The 24664-nt window shown below is 42.1% G+C and overlaps 2 protein-coding genes and 1 non-coding gene across 4 annotated transcripts; 1 reads left to right on the forward strand and 2 right to left on the reverse strand.

Moving 5' to 3' along the window:
* Positions 1-306: 306 nt before the first annotated feature.
* LOC100838346 (60S ribosomal protein L6, mitochondrial) lies at positions 307-2868 on the reverse strand. Its single transcript, XM_003560374.4, has 2 exons — positions 2628-2868; positions 307-1043 (listed from the first exon to the last, which is right to left on the reverse strand). The coding sequence occupies exon 2, from the start codon at positions 989-991 to the stop codon at positions 680-682; it is 312 nt and encodes a 103-aa protein (XP_003560422.1). The 5' UTR covers positions 992-1043; positions 2628-2868; the 3' UTR covers positions 307-679.
* Positions 2869-3027: 159 nt separating this feature from the next.
* On the reverse strand, positions 3028-8315 carry LOC100839260. The gene is made up of 17 exons (XR_002961670.1): positions 8116-8315; positions 7946-8023; positions 7785-7859; positions 7590-7673; positions 7384-7453; positions 7171-7262; positions 7035-7076; positions 6818-6898; positions 6449-6528; positions 5743-5749; positions 5599-5645; positions 4250-4324; positions 4049-4139; positions 3675-3919; positions 3529-3570; positions 3371-3451; positions 3028-3276 (listed from the first exon to the last, which is right to left on the reverse strand). It is a non-coding gene; the product is annotated as an uncharacterized LOC100839260 (transcript).
* Positions 8316-20618: 12303 nt separating this feature from the next.
* Positions 20619-24369, forward strand: LOC100841996. 2 transcript variants are annotated; one of them, XM_003560384.3, is made up of 3 exons: positions 20619-20812; positions 23742-23937; positions 24027-24369. In XM_003560384.3, exons 2-3 carry the CDS (start codon positions 23749-23751, stop codon positions 24123-24125), a joined length of 288 nt encoding a protein of 95 aa, XP_003560432.1. In that variant the 5' UTR covers positions 20619-20812; positions 23742-23748; the 3' UTR covers positions 24126-24369. The 2 variants fall into 2 exon arrangements, with proteins under 2 accessions (XP_003560432.1, XP_010230663.1); XM_010232361.2 differs by having other exon boundaries at positions 23747-23937.
* Positions 24370-24664: the final 295 nt, after the last annotated feature.

The following is a 24664-nucleotide window of genomic DNA, read 5'->3' on the forward strand; positions in this document are numbered from 1 at the left end:
GAATTATAATAAGTACCGTTATTACTACCAGACAATTTACTCGATTATTAATGTGACCAAAAGTTTGCAGTTATCTGTGGAAGAGGTGTTGGTTTGGTCAACAACATAACGCCAAAGCTCAGTAAAGTAATGCGTCCAAATGACCCAACAATCTGTAACTTGTGACCACTAGGATTCTCTTTACAATTAAATGAACGTCAGCTTATGCTGGAATAAAATTATGTTGGTTGGTTTGGCAGAAAAAAACCTCCCTATCTCGGATGCAAGTTTAGCTCATAGCTCAATAATTCAACTCCCAGCGGGACCTTTAGCAAAATCACCAGCACATATCATACGTCTAGAACCACAGATTCTAGGTCTGGAAATCTGGAACAAAAGTTCATAACAAGCAATGAGCCGGTGTTTAGAAAAAGGATGGATAGAGTAGTGGCTGCAGCAAACACACTGAAAAAATCTAGCCAGCTCAAAATGAAACAAAAAGGTTTGAATGTGGTGATCCAACCCTATGGTATGCATGTCATACAGTACAGGCGCATGGGGAGTATTACAGATTCCAGCATGGTACTGGGGCAACGATAACCCTGCACAAGAAAACCGGCCACATGGAAGTCGGTGGCACTAGAAATGTGATGGGGCATTTTGATTGGATAGAAGTCAATTGGGGAGGTTTATCCATCTGTCACTTCTTTTGCTTCTTCCCTGGCTTCAGCTTTATGACCTCGTCGATGTATAATATGCCCTTCCCCTTGTACACTTCTGGAGGTTTACAGCTTCGAACAGCGCCAGCAAAATGGTGCACTCTATCCTTGTCAATACCAGTACAACATACTATGTTTGGTTTAAAGCAGAAGACACGGACGGCAGGTGGAGCAGTGAACTGCACCTCATGGCTGTAGCCTAGTTTCAGAAACAACTCACGGCCTTCACGCTCTGTCCTTGCTTTAAAGCCAACTCCAACGAGCTTCAGAAACCGGAAAAACTTGGCTTCCATTGTAAAAACAAGAGAAGTTTTTCCAACAACGAAATATCTGTTTCCAAGTTACCTTAACAAAAAGGAAGGAGATCAGGTTAATAAGACAAATGAGCACTCATGTAAACAAACGGGATTACAATCATACCACCAGTATTGGGAATTCAATCAACAATGTACTTGAATCAATTCTTTTCTTTTCAGAACACTGTAAATTATTCGACAGAATATGTATGGATTCATCCCATAATCTCAGCTCACGTAGGATGAAAAGTACCAATTCGATAATTCATACTGAAATAACTAAATAATGAGAATGGCACAACTACCAGAGGTGAGGGCAAGTAGAATTCACAACAACATAATTATCTTATCTCAAAACAGGGACTAGATAGTATTTCAGGTTAGACACCAAGTGGCAAGTCTTACAAGGGAAAGTCAGTTGTATGGAGAAATTGGTTCATACTGAACATATTCTATTTGGGTCTCATCTGACTGTCAATTTTTTTGTGAGCTTATAAACATAGGTAGTGTGTGATTTATGACCAAATAGGTTTGCATCTGTATGTCGAACTCTCTGAAAAAATCACAACAAGATTGTTACTGAATGAGTATCCAAGCGTTGCTATGTGTAAGATTGTTTTCACTTTACAACATTGGAGAGACTTTTGAAATCAGGGGAATGGACACTGGTGGATTGGCTGATTAGTCAGGTCAAGACAGGCTCGAAGTTGAAAGGTTCCAATGAAGTTAGTCCAGGAGTAGAGTGTTGGATCAGATAAAGATTTGGTGTAGTTTCTTTCCTGTTGTGCTTCTTTTTCTTTGTTGATGGCTGCTGAGTGAGGTCTGCTTCACATTGTATTCCTTTCATGTAAAACTGGTTATCCAGTCTCCCTCTGTAATATCTTTAGCTTTACTGAGAAGCTGAGCAACGCATTTGATCTAAACATCAACGAAATACTGAAATCGCTAACTCACACAAAGTCACACACAAAGACACACTAGACATGATTCCACAGAGTTATATAGTGTTCATAGATTAGTCTCAAACTAAAATCATTCAGCAACTATAACTATAGTCCTTGAATACGATTGTCATACTATTACAGCAATAAAGTAGCTACATGAATAAAACTACTCCCCCCGATCCAAATTAACTGTCGCAACTTTGGTCAGATTTGGTGACGCATTTTAGTGTGTAGCTTCGCTCATTTTGGAGAAAAAAAGCTGCGTCAATTAATTTGGGTCGGAGGAAGTTATGATTTTTGACCTGTAAGTACAATGGTGTCCTAGAAGACAATTTTATACACCTTCTGTAGCAACCCAGATAAATACAGAAAACGTGCCCAACATCTTAGTCACGTTTAGACAAAAAGCATGAATCATTCTCATCCAGAATGCAATGCCATATAAGCTGTTGTGGACATAATTCATGCACATACGTAATTCCAATCTGCACAGGAGGCATGATAACGACATCTCCAATCCCGAATTTGTACAGGTATGAGAATTTACAAAGACAAATCTAGTGGCGAATTTGCATAAATTCTCAGAGAGTAAAACTTGAACATCACAGTTCAGAACAGAGTAGCACTAAAACAGCAACCATAAAATCAGTTAAATTCTATTTGGAGGAAGCGAGAGCTTGAGCGCTAACCTGAGACAGGAGCAGCGGAGAACCGGTGACGACAGGGTGGGAGACGTCGCTGGCGCCGGCGGCGCGGGGCTAGGGGACGAGACTTGCTCGAGGAAGCCGGATATGGGGACGGCGTGGTCCGGGCAGATTAGGCCGGTCGGATGTTCCCGTCGACGGGCGGCGGATGTGATTCCGGCGGGCGGCCACCACCGGGAGGGAGGAGTGGGCTCGGCAGGCGAGCAAAACCTAACGGCAGGAAATGGTCGAATGGACGGCGGAGAAAGCCCAATAACTTGTCTTGGGCCGGCTTGTGCTTATTTTCTTTCTTCTTCCGAAAAGATGTGGCTACGGTGCGACAGTTGACAGGCGAGAACGAATTAAAATGGAATTGAGCTCAAAGCTTTCCTGCAAGTGCATGAGATGATAAATAATGATCGTTCCTTTGGGAACATCCAACAGAAATACACCATACCCCTAAAAAAACAGAAATACACCATTCTTACAGCCCTTTATTCTTTAACAGATCAACAAACTTGACGTATAGAATCGGCAATTTTTTCGCTGCAGATCTCTAACTCGTACATTATGCTAAGTTGCTTTCCAGCGATTCTCGAATAAGCTTCTCGGTGAGCTCCCTCGGAAGCCCTCGAACGCTGTCTGCGGTACCGACCTGGGAAACACAGAAATCAAATTAGTGGTGGAATCAATCAGACCATGCTCGCTAAGGACAGGGAATCAGGAACCGCTGGAAATTCTTTGCTCACCAGTTCCTTGATCAATGGCAATGCTGATGGATGAATCAGCCTGAGGCTCCCAGCCACGCAAGTCATGCCTCCTTCCTTCACCTACGGTACGTGCCAGGATATGCAACCTTGTGACCTTTGAGAAAGATAAGTGATCTCTCCTCAGTTAGTTTACTTACCACTTCCTGGATAAAGGCATCCGGTATGTGGTGAAAATGGATCTGCAAACGGAAGCGCATAACCAAATCATTATAGATTCATCACACTATTTATTTTTCTCAGAGAAAACTTGGAAAGCGACAGTAAGGACAAAAAATGCAGCCACCTCGGATATGTCCCAGCCTCCTTTTGTAGCCCCGGTGTTCAGGTTGGTCACGAGAACATAGTTCACTGCGAACGCTCGATCACCCGAATAAGCTGCCACAAGTCCACAACACCAGGTGTAGAAGTAACTTGTTAGCCATGTGGATCCGCAATAACATGCCTGAAAAGTTCCTTACCGTTGATGAATTCTCTGGCTTCCTCCGTTCTTCTCGGCCTCTCCCTTATAATCCCCTTGCTCACCTTAACCTTCACCAATGCGCGCACACAAATCAATCGGATAATCACGGTGTTGGGATTCACGCTAATGCTACAAATTACGCTCGAGCAGCTAAGCTGTGATTTATGCCTGAAACTGGTTTGTGTTGATGTGCTTACCTGGTCAGAAGTGATCAGGAGGATAGGTTGGTCTCTGCTGTTTCGATTTTCACCGGAGCCGTCATGAAGCTTCAGTTTTAACGCCTTGGGCCTACATACGGTCCCGATCAAGAAACACCCACGTTATCAAAAGTTCATAGCAAACGAAACAGATCTTAACATGGTAATGGTATTGTCCAAACCGAAGCACCATGGCCGTACCTTGGCTTCGGCCAGGGCCTTGACCAGCTCCTCCGGCTTGTCCCTCCTGATGGCCTTCTCGTCGATGTCAGCGGTCTGGCAACACAAAAACCAAGCCACTTCATCAGAAATACAGCAAATACATGCTACTATGAAACTACCACTTAGGTTGTATACATCCCGCCGGAGATCGATAATAAAGCTTCCATTATCTAAAATAAATGAAACTACCACTACATGAGGTGAGTCTGGAAACTTAACCACGACGGTGAACTCGTATCCCATATCGGACAGGATTCACGGCGTGCCGGCGACGACGACCCTAGTATGATCTTCGAGGAGCGCAGGAATTAAGCAAGAGGCTCAGAGGAGATCCGGTAGCTGACAATTGATGAAATGAACATGGCAGTGATGAGAAAGATCGTTGACTGGTAGTCTGGTACGTACCATGAAAGATTGGAAGTTGTTGAGGATGGAAGCCATGTCCAATTCTCTGCAGAGTTCTCTTGAGGTCCCTGGAGTATGGAAACTGTAGAGACTCGAGAGGTTCGGAGACTGTTAAATGTTCCGATGCTTCCTTGGATTCCAAGTATCCCTAGCCATCTTGAGTTGGTTAGAACTAGAATATGACAATACGAAGTGAGAGTTCAGACTTCAGAACAGATAATTACTAGAGCAGTAGAGCTAGCAAGTCGATCAGCTCTTTTGACGGTTGACCAATGACCGGTGATGTGGCAATGTGGAGCGGAGTGCAGCCTGAGACTCTTCCTCGAACGATCTTCTTTAATAAAAGCTGCCTATTATATTTATTGAATTAAGCCCCTGTTTGGAAGAGTTGTAAATTTTATGGATAACCTATCCTCATCATTCATATGAATGCTCCTTTTGTCAGAGAAAAATCAGAAACACCATATATCATTTCTATTCCATATTTCTATCCCGTGAAAACAACAACTTCACCGGGACTTATATACCCATAGCAGTTTACTGTATTTTTATGTCTTTTTTATTTTTCATAAACCACAATTGGTAGCATAATCATTCACAAGTAACCAACCGAGGAGCCATAGCTTGTTTGGCAGTAGGGGCGCAGATGCTGGGTCGAAATGCTGCTCGTGGCGGACCCAGGTACATGCCCAACAAATGATGGTAAGTTGCTCGTTTATTGATGTACTCACCGGTACTTACCGATGATACATGATAATTTAGTACAATTTTGCCGGTGCTAAAGGTCGTGCTCGCTGATAGCAAAGTGAGTACATCATGATTCATGGTAATTAAATTGAGTACAAGTGTACTCACCGTCACCTATGTAAGTATATCTTGGTACATAACAAGTATTTTGTCAATTTTAAGTACGCCGTCAATACTCGGAATCCCTATCAATACTTAGTACAGGCTCGTTCGGAAGTTTATCCTGGTGCATGATAAAGTGCCTTGTCAATTTTTAATATCAAGTCCTTGTACATCAATGCACAAAAAATAGGAATACATTAACCATTAAATCTTAGTACGTTAGCACTAAAAAAGCCCATTAGAAAAAAAATCAATACTCACTGAGGATACAATTAAGCACCTCATCAATCGTCAATCATAGTACCCTAGTGGTCTTGTGGAACGGGGAGCCCTGAGGTGATGTGCATCTCGAAATCCTTGTCAGGGGTTATGTTGTGGAGGCACAACTTGGTGAGGCGGACGAAGAAGAAGACATAGGCGGCGGCTTGATGCCGAAGACGTGGAGCACCGCTGGGGAGCAGTACTTGAGGCTGCGGCGGAGGAGGAGATGCTCAGCCGCAGCTTGTCCAACGGGGAGGCGATGGCGGTTGCGCCACCGCGGCGGAGCAGGAGGAAGTCGATGGCAGCTCACAGCCCACAGTAGCGGAGGCCAAGCCCATGGTAGAGGCGGCAGAATCGAGGAACGCGCCCAGGAGATGGCAGAGAGAGAGAGAGGGAATTGGGAAGAGATGAGAGAGATGCATTGGGGAAAGTAAGGGAGCAGCTGAATCAAAGGGTTGGGTCCACAACGTGGCACGACATTAGGAAAGAGATAAACAGATGACAAGATCATAGTGTAGATACAATGACGGGCCTCTAGACGTTTATCCCTTTGTAGAAATTTGACAAAGATACATCATTTTTACAACCATGGTTATTCATTAACAGCTGGAACCGACATATAGGTTCGACAACTTTGGCAGCAGATCCAACTGTTAGGAGTACTATGCTGCTTCCATCGATTCTTGAATAAGCTTCTCGGTGAGCTCCCTCGGAAGCCCTCGAACGCTGTCCGTTGTACCAACCTGGCACCACGAAAATCAAATTAGCTTCGGAATCATTCAGACAAGCTAGTGAATTTGACTTACTTCCTCTGTACGACAAAAGATGTTTCGACGTTGACTAAATTTGAATGCATTTTATACGCTAGTAATGTTTAGATACGTTCAAATTTTGACAAACTTGAGACATTTTTATTGAACGGAGTGAGTACTACAACCGAACCATGCTCGCCAAGGACTGAAAATCAAGGGTCACCTCCCCGCAAAAAGAGAAAGAAAGAAAATCAAGGGTCACCGGAAATAGTTTGCTCACAAGTTCCTTGATGAATGGCAACACTGATGGATGCGTCAGCTTGAGCCCCCCAGCCACGCAGGTCATGTCCCTTTGCTTCACCTACAACACGTCCCAGGATATGCGATCTTATTTACCTGTTTTTTTGGTAAACGGAGTAGTACACTGTACACCATACATGGATGGAAAATAGAATTAATCTCTTCTGAATTAGGCTGTAGTTCGAGAGGTTACTTACAACTTCCTCGATGAACGCGTCCGGTATGTGGTGAAAATGAATCTGCAAAACGAAGTGCATAACCAAATCATTGTAGAGTTGCAATCTGTATTTTTCTCGTGGAAGCAGCGGCAAGTTCAGACGGAAATGCAGCTACCTCGGGTATATCCCATCCCCCTTTTCTGCCTCCGGTGCTCAGGTTGGTCACGAGAACATAGTTCACAGCGAACGCTCGATCACCCGAATACGCTGTCACTCATAATCATAAAACCAGGCGCAAACACATTTCGTTAGCGATATATATGCACAGTGATATTGCATCTCAGTATCTCACGCGCATCCACAAGAACATCCATGGAAAGCCCGTTACCATTGATGAACTCTGTGGCTTCGTCCGTGTTTGTCGGCCTCTCCCTTACAATCCCCTTGCTCACCATAACCTTCGCCGACGCGCGGAAAATTGAGAAAATTGATGGAACGGTCACGGGTTTAAGACTCCACGCAGATACAGACAGAGCTCGATCGAGCAGCTATGGTTTATGTCTGAAACTGAGTTTAGTTGATTTTCATATATACCTGGTCAGAAGTTATCAGAAGTGCATGCTGGTCTCTGCTGTCTCGAGTGGAGCTGTCATGAAGCTTCAGCTTAACTGCGTCGGCCTATATGCAGTCCCAAATTCCCAATCAAGAAACACCCCAATACTGTATCACAAGTTTATAGCCAAGGAAGAACATTTGGGGATTGTATTGTCCCAGCCGCCATGACCATACCTTGGCTTCGGCCAGGGCCTTGACCAGCTCCTCCGGCTTGTCCCTCCTGATGGCTTTCTCATCGATGTCAGCGATCTGGCAACACAAAAAACCAAGCCACTCTGATCAGCAAGTACAGATTAAGAAACTAGTACTACGAGAGATGAGTCTGGGAACTTAACCACGACGGTGAACTCGTATCCCATATTGGACATGATTTCGCGGCGCGCCGGCGACGACGACCCAAGTATGATCTTCGCCTTCGAGGAGTGCAGGAATTAAGCAAGAGGGTCAGGGGAGATCCGGTAGCTGAAAATTGATGAATTAACTTGGTAAAAGGGATGGGATGTACCTTCAACGATGGTGAGTTGTCGGAGGTGGAAGCCATTTCCAATTCTTATCTTTCAGAGTTCAGTTTGAGGAGTGTCAACAGTAGACTACTAGAGAGGTTCAGATTTCAGAGGCTGTTGAGTGTTCTGCCGCTTCCTTGGATTCCAAGTATCCTTTAGCCTTCTCGAGTTGATTAGAATTAGAATATGACACACGTACGAAGTGGGAATTCAGAATAGATCGTCACTAGAGCTGGTTTACTCAACCGTTTTGACGGTTGACCAATGACCGTGTACGTGGCAACGTCGACAGCCCGAGACTCATCGTTGAGCGATTTCCTCTAAAGCTGTCTATTTGATCACACAACGCGGTTCAGCGAATTTAGTTACATGCCATATGAATACTGCTGTTGCTAGTCTTTACCATTAATTCTTTAATTCTAAACGAGAGTTGGTGGTCCTTATAAGGATTTGTGTACTCGCCCACTTACGCCTGATTCGGTTACGCCCACCCGGCGGGGATCTACAGGGAAAACTAAAATTCCAGTTCAACTTTCCTCAAATCCCTCTCAATCCCCACCGGTATTGTTGCAACCGAAGAGCTAGTTCGGTTATGTCATTCCCGGCGGGGATTGACAAGGAATGGTCAAATTTCGGTTCAATTTCCCCTTGATTCCGTTGAAAACGCATGATCACTCACTCGCTTGTATCGCAACGCATGCCTTGTGTTTTGTGAATGGAGTCGAGCACATCATCTTGCACGATTTTTCAATTTTGTCAGTTAGGACAATAGAAGCTTTAGTACACGCTTCAATAAGCTGAATTTTGTTGGATTGGTTTTCGATTGTCCCTCAACCCGGTTGAGTGAATATTTAACGAGGTGAATCGGCAACTTGAGATTGCGATCTAACATGCAACTTTCGCCCTCGACGTACTAGTTCCATTATTTTTTTGCAGATTGCTTAAGCTTCTCCATCCCGCCGACCACGGCCTTCGAATCCGTATCCCTCGTGATCATGCATGAGCTAGGTGAGGACCAATGAGGTTCATGGGATTGTCCTTAAGCTAACGCTCACTTTTGATTTTCTCCTTCATTGACATGGAACTTGTGTGGTGACAATCTCTTGGCGATTCCTAGCGTTAGGGTTAGAGCATCTCCAGCAGTAACCAAACATAGCCAGCCCGAACTAGCCGAGTTCTGTTGATCTGAATTCTTGTTTTCAATACACAACGCTGCGGGGCAGAACAGAAACGAACTAAAATCCGAACATTTTGAAAGCTAAGATGCTCGCGTGATTCTCGTCATATTTAGCAACAAACCGATTCCATTCGTATATATTAATTAAACGAACACATGAACTAGGTTTAAACATTTAAAGTTCATACATGGATCCGAAAGTTCATACAATAGATCTAATAACTAAACCGAAGTTCCAACATTAAATACAATGGATCCGGGGAGGGGAGGGGGTTCGTCACCGGCCTACCTTCTGGTCTTGGAGCGGCGGACGGCTTCGCACATGTCTATGGTGAACTCTCCCGTACGGCGCAAGTCCTCCTGCACCATCGTCCTCTCAGACTTCGCATGGCCTAGATGACCTCCTCGTCGTCCTCGCCTACGAGCAAGAGTTGGAAGGCCATCTTCACCCTCGCCTAATCCTGAGCTTCGCGACGGACGTCATCGAGCACGAGGGTGATCTAGGAGGCATTGTTCGCCTGCTCGATGGGGTCGTTCTCCTCCTCTTTGGGCTCTTCTTCGTCTTCCGACGAAGTGACGTCCCATGGAGACTCGTCGACGTCGGGCGGCGGAATCATCTCCGTCGCGCTAGTGTTGCCGCGGGTAGAGGCGGCGGAGGCTGCGGGGTGGGGGGAGGAGTCTTGTGCCTCGAATTTGGCTGGGTCGGGGTCGCCGGAGATGGGGGTGGCAGCGGCGGAGGAGGGGGTTTCGCGGCGCAGATGGCTTCGGATTTGGAACCGAAAAGCCCCCTCCGAGCTGCAGAGGTGGTGATTCGGTTCCCCGAATTGGCGAATTGTTTTATCCGGGCCGGGCCTGTTTTCGGTTTCTGCTCAAGCCCTTTTTTGGCCCAAAACCGAAAACGGAGTTCGGCCCGCCCCTTTACGGTTACTGTTAAAGATGCTCTTAGCTGTTGTACATATTGTGTCCAGCCACTTGCCATGTCTATTTTTTTTCCTTTTAGTTGATATTTGGAACTTTGTAATCATTTGGTTTATGCATTCTTATGTTAATCGGTGTGGAGCACAACTTGCCTTACATCTGACTCTTGGAGAGGAGGGCCACAGAGCTGCAGCCCGTGCCCATCATGCTGATCGGTTCAAATTTACAAAAAAGAAAATTAACATGCCAAATTAACAAAAGTAATTGTAACATGGAGTTCATTCATCCGGAGTACAAATCAGAACATGTCTCCAAAAGAAACGGTGCACCGTCGTAAAACCCGAATAACTAGACCTAAACGGATCCATTCGATCTTGGCAATTGACGCAAGATTGGACGCTCCAAACGCTCCACGCAAGGCCCACGCTTTATTTGGTACGTACAACCTGAGCTGTATGGACCGCCAGTCTGTTGTGCAGATGGCCCCACAACTGAGGGGGGCTCGAACCTAGCCACAATTTTTGCGTTTCCTCTTTCCATTTGCACCCAATTCAACTCACCGACTGCCGACTGGGCCCAGCTTGTCATGATTTCAGTAAAGGTAGCGTCGCGGTTCTATCCTACGTTGTGAGGTCATACTACCACGCAAGTAGGATTCCTGGTCAAAAGTCTCTGATTGCTTATCATGGGGGAGGCTTGTCTCACAACTGCCTCGTCAGACAATAACGATACTGGCAGAAGCTTGTGAGCTGGGACCCCGCAGGTCATTGAGAACTTTCCGAGATTCTCTTGCCCAAGAAAAGCGGAAAGGGGAATATTGATTGAGAAGTTGTTCCTCTCGTGCAGAAAGAGAGAGCAGCAGCAGACGGAAAAACCCTGACAAAACCCTGGACACTGGCCCACTAGTCAGTCTAACGCACGAGAGCGTGGCGCTTCGTTCCTTAGAAACCGGAACCTCGTCTGTCCCGCATGGCAGTGAAAGGGTAGAGTACCGTGACCTACATGTCAGCCAAGCTATTGCCGTCTGTGTTTCCATGATTTCCAAGCCAGCGCTCGACTATTAAAGCGGACACACAACATTACCTGCTGCCCAGATCAACAAAAGCTTATTGCCGTTGGTTTTCCTTAGCCTCTCTATCCTCTCTCCTCTCGAGGCTTCTATCCGGGCGAGGGGTTATGCGGTTGGGCGTTTGGTGGCGTGATGGAGAAGGACAACGCCATGAAGGTGGCGGTGAAGGAGGACGGCGTGAAGAAGTCGGTGGCTGGGCCAGAAGAGAAGTCCATGACTGCGGCGGAGGTATGCTGCAAGAAGTACCTCAAGCAGCTCAATGACACCACCGGCAAAACGCACTTGAACTACATCACGAACAGGCTCCGCGCTGCCCGCGACTACGCCAAGAAGAAGGCCGGCTTGGGATCGGTAATGAATCTTTGCCCTCTCACCACACCCCATCCCCTCTCCTCTCGTGTCCTCCCTGTTCGGTGATGAAAGCGTATTCTCACATAAGTAGTTTTGTTTTTCCTCTTTACTAGCCATTGGGGTTTGTCCTGTGTGCAGAAAGCCTTGGTACATGTCTGATGAGGTTTTGTTGTAAGAGTACTATTTACATCGGCAGCAAGTTAGTGTATGTTGTTTTTTGTTTTTTGTTTTGGGGTTTCTTGTAGCGATTTGCTAGCTTCCTCTGTTTTATGCGTGTAGTTCATAGCTGTTTAATTTGTCATGCGTTGTAGTGATTACTGACGGGGACCCCAACATCCACTCTTGAAGACCTACACTATTTGGGATATCACACTTGTGGGAACTCAATACTTTATTCACTATCACAATGTTGGTACTGTAAGAAAAACCGTGATGCGGAAACTTTGTAAGAAAAACCGTGATGCGGAAACTTTTATCCAAGATCGTTTATACACGATTTGATTCAACCAAATTGGTGTCTTTGATCTACATACCTTACATCCCATAAAACCATGAGAAACCTCCTAAATAGAGTATACCTTGATGCCTCCATGATGCATTAGGAACCACCGAAATCATCGACGTAGTAGACGATGATCACGAATGTTGTAGTAGAGTGTTTTCTTTTCTCTCTTCCTTTTTCATTCAGAGTTCCCTCGATGATCAGGAAACGACACTATATATAATGTGTATGTCTAATCTGCATGCATCATTTCCTTTCACCATACGAGCGGGCTTCCTTTTCCATCCGACCGATGAAGTCTGTTCGGATACTCGCATGCCTTTTAGAATGCACAAGGGCTAACAATATATACGCATCGAAGCGATGTTTTCCAAGGACATGTCTATTTTGAACAGTCGGCATAACCTTTACAATCGACGTTAATCAATAGTCATGATACTCCGTCCAACTGCAGCAACCGCCGGCAATTAGCATGAGGCTAAGTGCCCACGTGATTTTGCACGCATGAGACACATGCATTGCATTAACCTTTTATACATACACATATCTGATTAATATTATTGCTTTTAGAAGGGAGAGAAGAGGGCATTTAAACCCATAATTCTAATTCATTTACCTCTAGTAATCATCACGCTAGATGTCTTAATATTAGAATTATCTTCGTAAATTACATGTGCCATATTGAATATTGAAAATATTCTTACATTCTCCCACTCGGCCTGTGTAATGACTTGAAGATTCAAAACTATATTGTACGAGCTCACTATATAGTGAATCAAACAAGCCACACTTAATTGAATTGAAAAAACGAATCATGGCGATTTCAAATTATTTTGTCAACAAGATTTCTTCCATGTATCATGGTCCGACCAACTCAAAATTTCATCAAGGAGAAAATTTCCATTAACTTGTATTTGTTATTCCACTAGACGTTAATGTATACTCGAAATGTGGATAACAAAGTATTTGGCAAAATAACCTTTATTGAAATCTCAAGTCTCAAATATAATCTTTCGAGTATATCGTTACATCTATGATCACATTTATCATAGAAAATGCTAACAAGGACTTGCTGTAATGCTCATCAATTTGACATCGACGTAATTGTCACGAGCTTCCATAGTCGACAAATTCTCTAATTTCACATTAATAGCCATATACTCAATTGACACCTTTATTTTGCCCATAATTGACAAGTAACATTTAGTATTTCAAATACTTGTCACTTTTAGAAGAGCGAAGAATTATTGGCCTCAAAGCATACCATAGTTGACCGCTCCCACTCTTTTATGAGTTTCTTTAATTTTGCCCATAACCTTCTATGCTTGAGAATTCTTTGGTGCCTTGTCAATACCAAATAATAAATAATTTCTATACTGAAATCATTTTAATATTCCAATAATAATACATTTATATTCATACACTAAACTCCCACTATTATTGCGCTTGGAGTCTTTGCGTATGAAATTACGATAATTGTGAACCATATTTCTCTTCATATCCACTCTTTAATGCTTTGAGTTATTAATAATTGTTTCAACAAACAATTAACTTTATTATGTATTCAAGGTCATCTTTGGATGGCACATAAATACATGTTTAGTTGATGCTAAAATTATTCTTCTGTAGACAAAAACAATCGTACTTCAAATGAATATGCGTGTTATCTTTGGATATCCAAGCACACTCCCACAAGTACAACACTTGTCTCTTTAATGCCATGGAACACCTTTGGGTGAACTCTCTAACATCATAACTAATGAACTCAATTGTTTAGTGCTGCCATTTCTTTTAGTAGCGTCGCCATGCATAAAAACAATTGTCCACAATATCATTAACATGTCTAGAAACCAAGCATGGCCACTTTGGTGACTAACAAGCTTTCCTTAATATAGACATAATATGGATGAAGTCCACAATATCATTAACATGTTTAGAAACCAAGCAAGGTCACTTTGGTGACAAAACAGGTTTCTTTATATAGACATATTATTGATGAGCTTTAATTAAGTCGAACATAATTTCGACTAAGCCGAGACACTCGGCAATCTTAAATATACAATCAAGTGCTTTACAACTTTCAAAGCCCGGCCACTTTGGTAACTAACAAGCTTTCACTTCAGTAAGCATTTAATTGAATAAAACAATGAAACCTCAAACTGATTTATGGTGGATAAATTTCCATTTAACTATTCAGCCAATAATCATTAATCGACGAATAACACTTAGTGCAAATACTTAATGTATTTAAGATACATTTATTTAACCTCTTGCGGTAATTTTACATCCATTCTTATAGTTTTAATCTCCTTAATATGTATTCTCCCATCGATTAAAACATCGCCGCCACACCAAATCTCACGTGTGGCTAAGTACGGGATGCATACATGAGATTATAAGAGAGGACAGTAAATGACATTTCCAGAATTCCACTGCACATAAGAAGTTTTCACCATGACTGCAACAAAATATCTTTTCCTTTCAGTATAAACAATTAATTGACAACGTCTTAATCTCGAAATAACTTTGTGTGCAAGAACTTGGTCAATTAACCATCTAACAAATGATAATTAGCGTGAGTGCAAATAATGTATTCACAAAAATTAATCTCTACTGTTACGTCCATGCTGTAATTTTCTATATCTCAAGAACAAGCATGCCCTCATTAATTAGCCACATCATTCTGGTAATCAGCCGGCAACCTAGCATACATAACTGAGACAAAAAAAAAATCCTAATAAAAGAAATTTATTTACATAATTTCTTTTCCTATAATAATCAAACATAATCTTTTCTTGCTGTAACTTTAATAGCAAAGCTCTTACGTTTGATTCTGTACTTTACTTGTCTCACATAAATTCAGTGATGCAACTTAATAATCCAAGAATGGCCCAAAATATGTGAAGGAAAATTCATTCCACGACCGTACTTCTTGTGAGAAAATAAGTCACACTCATGCATGGTTGAGATAAAAGATTTCATGAAGAATAAATCATTTCGTCTCAAAAACTCAATACACTATAGCACCCAAAACATTTCTTTTTGCCATCATGTGTAATCGATAATGAGATATCGTAAAACCTTAATACATTTCGCTGTATAGCACACTCGCGCTATGCAACTCGTATGTGCCATGACTTCCTTGGATCAAATTAACAAGGAACCGAAAATTCCATCAACCAGATTTCTTGCCAGAAATAAATTACTCATGCATGCTAGCATAACATGCAGCACGTGCTAGCACCAAACTGAAATCACCTTTATGCAAGAAAACTTTGGCGATGAACCAACTGTCATAATCCTTCAAGATAAAAGCAAACCAAAAATGGACAACAATTAATTCTCTTAATTCCTCGATGCAGAAGTTAAAAGAATCAATATAGACTTTAATTTGTCCTGCTCAGATCTTGACACGCATAAAGCATATTCATTGCAAGAACAGAAATTGCACGAGAATAATGTGAACAAAAACATTACGCCCAGAATTCAATCTAGTGCGTGGCACAAAATCAGAGACAACAAAAATCAAAGAACCAAAACTTTAACGGTGAACTAAAAGTGCAAGAAACCTTGCTCTGATACCAATTTTAAGAAAAATCGTGATATGGAAACTTTGTAAGAAAAACCATGATGCGGAAACTTTTATCCAAGATCATTTATACACGATTTGATTCAACCAAATTGGTATTTTTGATCTACATACCTTACATCTCATAAAACCATGAGAAACCTCCTAAATAGAGTATACCTTGCCTCCATGATGCGTTAGGAATCACCGAAATCATCGACGTAGTAGACGATGATCACGAATGTTGTAGTAGAGTGTTTTCTTTTCTCTCTTCCTTCTTCATTTAGAGTTCCCTTGATGATCAGGGAACGACACTATATATAATGTGTATGTCTATAATCTGCGTGCATCATTTCCTTTCACCATACGAGCGGGCTTCCTTTTCCATCCGACCGGTGAAGTCTGTTCGGATACTCGCATGCCTTTTAGAATGCACAAGGGCTAACAATATATACGCATCGAAGCGATGTTTTCCAAGGACGTGTCTGTTCTGAACAGTCGGCACAACCTTTACAATCAACGTTAATCAATAGTCACGATACTCCGTCCAATTGCAGCAACCGCCAGCAATTAGCATGAGGCTAAGTGCCCACGTGATTTTGCATGCATGAGACACACCTTTTCCAGGAGACACAACCATTGAATCGACCCAACCATTTGTGCTCATATACCGGCCATTAGCACCCCTTAACTGCATGCACACAATTAAGACAACTGATATGCATTGCATTAACCTTTTATGCATACACATATCTGATTAATATTATTGCTTTTAAAAGGGTGAGAAGAGGGCATTTAAACCCATAATTCTAATTCATTTACCTCTAGTAATCATCACGCTAGATGTCTTAATATTAGAATTATTTCCGTAAATTACATGGGCCATACTGAATATTGAAAATATTCTTACAGGTACAATAGTCTTTGTAGTGGCTATCTACTATTACACATATAACTCTCCATGGTAGCTCACTCTCTTCTTGATGTGGTGATACACTACTTATTGTTTTGGTTGTGTTACACACTATGGGGTGGGGAAGCAAGCCTATTTATAGTTGTACACAACACCATGTGGTACATACTAAACATTCTACTACAATTCTCTAAAAATACTCTGCAAGTATTTAGTTCTAGAGAATTCTCATTTATTCTTGAAATTTACCCTAGGACCTTTCATGGTAAATAGCAACCATCTTCAAGTAACCTCTTAAGACTTCTAAAATATTCTAATCTTCTCATATTCACTAGAATGCTCCTTGTAAATATCTTCTCTAGTTATCCAAAGTATTCTAGAGACTTCTCAAGTATGCATAGTTAATCTTCAACACTCTCCAATTATCTGGTATTCCAGAATATTCTCAACTATGCATTGATATTTCTCAACACACGTTGTTGCCAAATATTAGATGGTGACGTTGCTTTGATTTTTTCCCTTTATTATGGATCATGGACGAAGGTGAGCAGCTTGCATCTTCTTCTGGAAATTGGATTGTTTTCATTTTCCTACCAAACACACGAAATTACTAGCCCTTCAACTTTGCCCAGTATGTACGAAGTCTTTGCGCATGTTTGATGAGGTTTTGTTGCAAGAGTACTATTTAAATCAGCAGCAAGTTAGTGCATGTTGTTGTTTATTTTGGGGGGGTTTTAGTAGTGATTTGCTAACTTCTTCTGTTTTATGTGTGTAGTTCATAGCCGTATAATTTGTCACGCCTTGTTGCCTGGATGGTGACGTGTCTTTGATTTTACCATTTCGTATGGATCATGGATGAAGGGGCGATCACCATGCGTTTTCTTGTAGAAATCCTTCTGCTTTTTTTCTGCGGGCAAACATGTGTATACTTTACTAGTCATTCGAGTTTGTCCTGTCTGCAGGAAGTCTTTGCGCATGTCTGATGAGGTTTTTGTTACATGAATACTATTTAAGTCGACAGCAAGTCAGTGTAGTGTTGATATAGTAGCGATTTGATAGGTTCTTCTTGCACTTTTTTCTCATGCACGGAGATGCACCTAGATTCTGGAGAATATGCCAGTGCTTTTGTGGGCAGATTATCGTGGGATAGGTGGCAAACATCCGGATAGCTTGATCTAGCAAACAATGCTTGTATTTCCTAATTGTATGAAGTTTGAACTACTTGCAGTAGTATTTTCAGTCTCTGTTCTTGCAGAAATTTTAGAGAGGTGTAGTTTTGCAAAAAAAAATCTGCGTGCTGAAGTATACTCGTGTTGTATTGGAAATCTTTGTTGTTTGTGTATATTAGCGTTCTTGAGCACTAACCCCTCTTTCTTGGTCGGGAAAAGTTTGTTCTGATGCCATCTCTCTGTTGTGATTATTTTCTAAATGATGACAAATCTTCCAGACCTCAGTAATGGTTCTAAGATCATGTTTTTGAGGTGCAAGTGCTGCTCTGCACATGGTTCTTGGATTTAGATCTTGGAATGTAAGCTTTGGCCATGACGGTTCTGCTTGTGATCTGTTAACTTATTTGCTGATGATACATATTTTTTTTAATACTCAGTTTGCTCTACTAATCTGCTGCTGCGTATGACGAAATTATCTGGCGGCTAATATGTTTCTTCTTCGTGATGTGTGGCAGGAGTTTGACAAGCTGAAGATCGAGCCTGAGGAGGCAAAGGATGAGACTCCGAAGGCGGCGAAGCCAGCACCAGGGGCAGTTAGTCTCACTGAAGGGAGTCCTGAACTGATCGTCTTCGAGAAAAGTGTCCACTAGCTAGGCCGTTCAATGGTGACCTGAGAGTTGCGTCGTATCATCAGCTCGGAGAGTTTATGATGCGTCCTGGTTGATTCTGTTTTCGTGTACTCTTTGTTTTGTCTTTTGGTGGACATTGTGTTCTTGAGTTTGATCGTTGTTGAATGGAATGACTGAGGAATCTGCTTTATCTCTGATCTCGTTCGTGGTGATTGATCCATGTGCATGGTGATCTCGTTTTGATGTGCTTGATCTCTGTGCAATGTGATCTCGTTGAGCAAAGTGAACAGATTGCTGCAATTCTGGGATGCCCGATAAACTATTTGGGGGCTCCAACTATCAGATTCCAAGTTGTAAAAAATGCCTCTCTTCCCAGCTCTCTTTTCTCACTGTACCAAATCCAATATGGAGTACTTGCTAAATGCTTCTGAGGAAAAGACTGGGTTATTCCTTCCCGCCACCTGACTAAACAATTGTCAGGTGTTGATTCTTGAGAAACCTGGTGCTGTGCGTGCTCCATACGTAGGAGAAGTAAAGGAAAGTTTCCTTTGTAGCTGATTCCATAGGAAAAATGCATGAAACAAAACATTGGCTCTGAGCTCTTTTTTTCATTCCCGTGCAAAGAATCAATGTGAGTCAAGTTTATTCTTTTGTTCATTCAGTCCGTAGTCCTCAAAGCCTCTCCTAGAAAAAATAAAATGAAAGAACCAGAACAATAAACACATCGGCTCGTTATTTTTTCGACCAGAACAATAAACACATCCTCAAAGCCTCTTCTACTTGCAAGTTATTTTTTTCGAGTCTACCGTCCAATGCTATAAGCTAGTTGCATGCCAATAGCAGGTGTATTTTCCATCAAACTATGCTCGTACAGAACTATTTTAGGGTAAGAACAATTAAAATTCATATGCTTTTCTAATCCTGCGTTTCAAACAGAGTATTGAATTTTTTTTTCCTTTGGTTTACACCTACATTCTTTTCCAATCCCCGTGTTCTTTCTTATTCCTGTGTTCCAAACGGGACCTTTAAAAGTGAAAATATTGCTTGGTTTTTGCCATTGATGTAGGAACCTTGCATCCCGTCTCACATCAACGGTTAATCTGATCATCACACTTGCGCAACCTTACTCTTCCTTGCGGCGTTTCCAAATTCGGCGGTACAAGATACGGGAAGAGAAATAACTATCGGTCGGATACGATATAGAACATGGTACGAGCGTTGTCCGGCTGATACCAGATTATCAAAATTACGATTGGGTAATCCAACACCAACAAGTCAGATATTAACCGTTTTTACTTGTTGAAGCTATTTTGAACTTCTTGCGTATACTACTACACTGATGTGGTCTATGGTTATCTTACACGGTTCTCAAGATCTCATCCGATCTCAGGCCGGTCACAAAACCCGATACCCGAATCCGAACCTCAAATACCCGAATCGAACCTGAAAAACCGAAGCCCGAAAACCGAACACATTTTTCGGGTGTCAATTCCCGCTAAGTGAACAGCCCAAATACCCGATCTAAACACAAAATAGAGCCAATATACGATTTTGGCCCAAAACCCAATTCCCAACTAAACCTAGCCCAGCCCAACATACCGCTCTCCTATCCTGTACTCCATTTCTCCCTCACATCGATCGCAGTTATAGGAGCCATCAGGCCGGCCCGACCTGGCACTGGCCCGGCTTGGGTTAAACGGGTCTGGCCCGGGGCGAGGCCCGGTGAAGCCTAGCTTTAAAGGTGCCGGACCGGGCCGACCCAAACGGCCCAGGCACAAATTGGGCCTGCCCGGCACGATAAAGCCCGATGGGCCCGAAAGTACGTGAAAATGCACAGCCCGACAGCCTTTTTATGCATGGCAGCCATCGAAGATGGAACACGATGGGCTTCTTTCCATAACTCAACACAAGAATTCGGTTGCTCCTGTAGTCAGCAAAGGAAAGTTGTTGGTTCGACGCTGAGACCGAGATTTTATTCTACTCTTGTTACACGCGGTGTATTTAAGTCTTAAAAAAATATTTCTAATCGGGCCGTCCCGGGAGCCTGAGGATCAGGCGCAGGCTCGGCACAGCCGGCGCCTTGGGCCGGCCCGGCCCGATTAAGTCTATGTCGGGCCAAACCCGCCGGGCTTTGGGGCTTCCCGCAGACGTCGGGCCCGTTGGTAGCTATAATTCCGACAAAAAAAAGTTCTCCTGGTTCCTCTACCCGCCTCCAAGAAAGAAACGAGCATCCTCTTTCTCAAAAAAAGAAAAAGAAACGACCGGACCCTCTTCCCCCTTTTCTCCAGGAAAGGAAACTCTCGGCTGCTGCCTGCTGGCCGATCCCTTGAAATTTCCATCTCCTCTTCCTCGTCGGTCTGAGCCAGGCGCCCTCTCCCCCGGAATCCTTGCAGCTTGTCCAAGGTAACAATCGATCAACTCTTTACCTCTTCGCAGTGCGCTGTCACACGGGGTGTGAAGTTGCATAGGCGGCAGTCCGCCTAGGGCACAAATGCACGATGCGTGGGGGTGTAAAAAGGAAAACGAGACCGTAGCTTGTTTTTCGGTAATATGCAGAATTGTTTGTCTTTTTTTTTGTGTAAAAGCGAGAGCAGAGCTTGTTTCTGCTGCAAACGCAGACGCAAGGTCAACAGTATGCCCGCTAGTTGTTCGGCGAAATTCCCCTGTGGCGTTACACAAAATTTTATTTCTGGATTTCCCAAGGTATTGGTCTTCGCCCGGGTTGAAGTTGGGGAAAGATGAAAACCAGTTCCGGCTACATTTAGGCAATGTTTACTACGGAGTAGTGAAAATTCTGAATCAGTAAAGTTATACATGTTTCAGTGCTTAATAATTCAGTCTGGTGCTTCACATGCATTTAATCAGACACTGTGCTTAATGTTTGGTTTATTATTCTGCAAGTCGAGGGTTAGATGTCTGAATATTATATAATCTGCTATCCTATTTCTTTTGCCTTCTTGTATTCAATGAATGTCTGAATTATCATCCGTACAAGCAATCTATGTAAGATAGAGGGAAACAATTTTGATGATATTATATAAGATGACTGCACATATGACATGTGATAAATCTGAATATTCAGCACGAGCATGGAATAATTTTCAATACCTTAATGTGCATAGTTTATACCTGAGCCGATACTACTGAAGTTTTTCTTAGCTTTTGATTAACACAGTGACAACTGAACTTTCTAACATGTGTTCTTATTTCTCGTTTTGAACTGCGCCAATGTAATTCCTGAACCTTCTTACATGTGTTCTTATTTCTTGTTTTGAACTGCTTCAACGTAACTCTGCTCTCTAGTCACAACTTAATCAACATCCTCTTGGCAAATGAATGAAAAACCTGAATTGAACTGCACCAAAATAATACCATCGAGTTAACAGGACAATAACAATGAAGCATACCATGTATATTTTAGCTGACAGGCTAACTAGATAGGGAGGCCTTTGGATAACCATAAACTAATTTCTGCAGTTCTCTATCTCTAGCTCCTGTAGTTGCATCAAAGCATATATGCCATCTTTCAGAGTTACGCGTTGCACTTAGAGGACTTCCATTTTTGTTCTTTCAGAAGTAATTTCCTTCTTTAACTACTTTGTCAGTTACCTTGCAATCAAAACTGTTCCTCTTGCTGATTACGCAATTCGCACTCATTGGTGAGACTATCATACGAGAGGTGCACAAGGTTTTAGCAGACCATTATCGATTTCTACTAACCATGGAAGCTCTCTGCTGAAACCACATTGATCTGGCTTCCATTATCGATATGGAAAACGCTCTGGACATCATCCTCCCAGAAGTTTCTTTGCTGAGAGATGCACACCGACTATATATATTAGGATAAGATACAGCCAAATATAATTGATAGAAACATAAAGCTTCTGCTCTGATCTCCATGTTATTCGAATCAATCTTGTCTTGTTATTGCCGCTTGCTAATTCCTGTGCGATTTTACGGCCTTGCTTCCTTTGTTATCTGTGACCGTGTGTAGTTGTGTAGAGCTGCGATTTTCCAAGATCAAACTTATTCTTAATTTCAATCTTTGTTGTATCTGTGCTTTTTGCAGAAAAGCGTGTGTAGTAGGAACATATGTTAAAAAAAAGATTCTCACTTGTTCCTAACTAGAGAAATCTGTGTCCATTTCTTAACCGAGCTGCTTCTAGCATAAAACTGAAAATGCCTTTTTGGTGCTTCTGTGTGCATTTATTAAGCACAATTCTTCAGGGCACCATAGGCATCAACTGAAGTAGTCAGTTTTCATTGTGCTGAGATAGGTCATGGAATTTGTTTACATCTGCTTTGTGAAGTTGTTTCTTAGAACTGAGACAGGTCACAAAATTGTAGCATCCATCTACAGGCTGACATATCTTTTATCTAACTTTACACTATGAATGCTTCATTGTAGTTTCCAGTAGATGATTCTCTCACAAACACTGGGAGAGTTTTTTCGCTGGAGATATCCCTTGAAACCTTCAAGAATCTGCTGGAATTCTATCATGTCAAACTATCATTGTGTGTATTCTCCACATGAATGGAAATCATTGTAGAAACCATTAATATTTATGTGTGCAATGCTTTCATCCACAACCTGTTATGGTTTCTTCTTTTACATGATTTAGCAAAAGAACTACAGTACTTAAATTGGTTCCCTAACAACCAAACAAGACTTTAATGTTTGGTTTCTTCTTTTACATGATTTAGCAAAAGAACTACAGTACTTAAATTGATTTGTCCTGCACATACTTGTTATTTTACATTTCACTGTACTATGAAGTTACTCCAAATGAAGTGATAGGTGTTCTATTTGAACTTTGATGCATCTTGGTTGTAAAGTGTTCTGTTTGCTATTTGGTGCATCTTGGATGTAAACAGCTTGTTTCATAGACTAGATATCAAGTTGTTATTGTTGCTTATATTTACTAATTCTTGTAGGCTCAGTTTGTGGTTGCTAAACTGTGCTTTGCTGAACTTATTTTACAATTTGTTGTGGAAAAATAGACATAAGAGCAGGAAAATGTTGGTTGGAAAACAGAAAAACACCTATTGTTACTGTTGCATGATTTCTGTGTTGCACTCAACTAAATCTCAATTTAAAGCCTTTGGAGAGCGTCTTCTTTTCTCAAGTAGATAATGCTCATTTTTGTTTATGCTTCAGATAGTTAAATATGTCAGATGCATATGTTCTTTACGTAATGAACATACATATCCATTCCTGATAAAGTGTGTACGCTAGCTGCAGAGATGCATAAGTTGGCTTTGATATCCATAATACCCTGATCTCTTCTTGGGAATATGTATATCAACTTCTTCCCTGTTTGATTTGTTTCAGTATAGAGATGGATTCAAGCAATACGCAGCCTGAAGGTTCACGCCCATCTGTTACCAAAAACCCTGCCATGTCGTCGTGCAGGAAGAAGAAAACCGATGATGCTACCTTCCTCGAAGATGTCAAAGACCACATCGACGAGTTCATCAATGCCTCCATGGATGAGCACAAGACCTGCTTCAAGAAGACCATTCAGAAGGTAGCTGCGATGACAACTGTTTAGCATCATTTTTCATTCTGCATTCCCTTTCTCTTTTTATATCAAGCCTTTTACGCTGTGTTGCTCAGATGTTTGGGATGTCAAAGATTGTTGCGGATCGGTCCGCTGCGGCAAAGGAAGCTGAAGTGGAAAGTGTGTTGCCTCTTCAGACCAGTGTGTCAAGGTAGAAGAATGGTTGATGGTGGCAGCTTGTTGCTTCCTGGACTTGGTTCTTGTATCTGGAATCTAGCTAGTGTTTTCACCACTAAATTTCGTGTAACAGGTGAGTAATACTAATACAGTAGTACAATCATCTAAAAATGAAAATAAAGTACTCCGTGGATTGTGAGACTTGAATACTGCCAGGTTTAGCTCCATTGTAGGGGTTGTCTCGCTTTAAATATATATCAAGGCCCAACCTAGTTGCTGCAATGTAGCCCATGAAAAACAACTTGAGCGTTGCTGATGTCCGAGTTGTATCTCGACTGCACACTCATCTCTATACTAGCCGCGTAAATTCCCTTAAAAAATGAAACCAGCCCCCCAAAATTTCCCTAGTTTTGGGTCACTTATTTTGGCATTTTTTTTCGCAGTAATTTTTTTGCCTTGGGCTCCCTTCCATTAAAAACGGTCTGCCATAATTTATCAGGGTTTTCTTTGGACGGAACTGGATTCGCAGGATTTCCTACGGCTGCGTCCAAATTGAACTTTTTCTATTTTGAAGTTC

The sequence above is a fragment of the Brachypodium distachyon genome, chromosome 1, assembly GCF_000005505.3.
Source record: "Brachypodium distachyon strain Bd21 chromosome 1, Brachypodium_distachyon_v3.0, whole genome shotgun sequence".
Lineage (NCBI taxonomy): Eukaryota > Viridiplantae > Streptophyta > Magnoliopsida > Poales > Poaceae > Brachypodium > Brachypodium distachyon.

What these genes read in the sequence shown, in the direction of transcription:
- LOC100841996 (XM_003560384.3), top strand. Translation starts at nt 23,749, where the DNA reads ATGGATTCAAGCAATACGCAGCCTGAAGGTTCACGCCCATCTGTTACC. An exon ending in TCAAGAAGACCATTCAGAAG is followed by an intron (nt 23,938 to 24,026) that starts GTAGCTGCGATG and finishes TGTGTTGCTCAG; the next exon opens with ATGTTTGGGATGTCAAAGAT.
- LOC100838346 (XM_003560374.4), bottom strand. Translation starts at nt 991, where the DNA reads ATGGAAGCCAAGTTTTTCCGGTTTCTGAAGCTCGTTGGAGTTGGCTTT.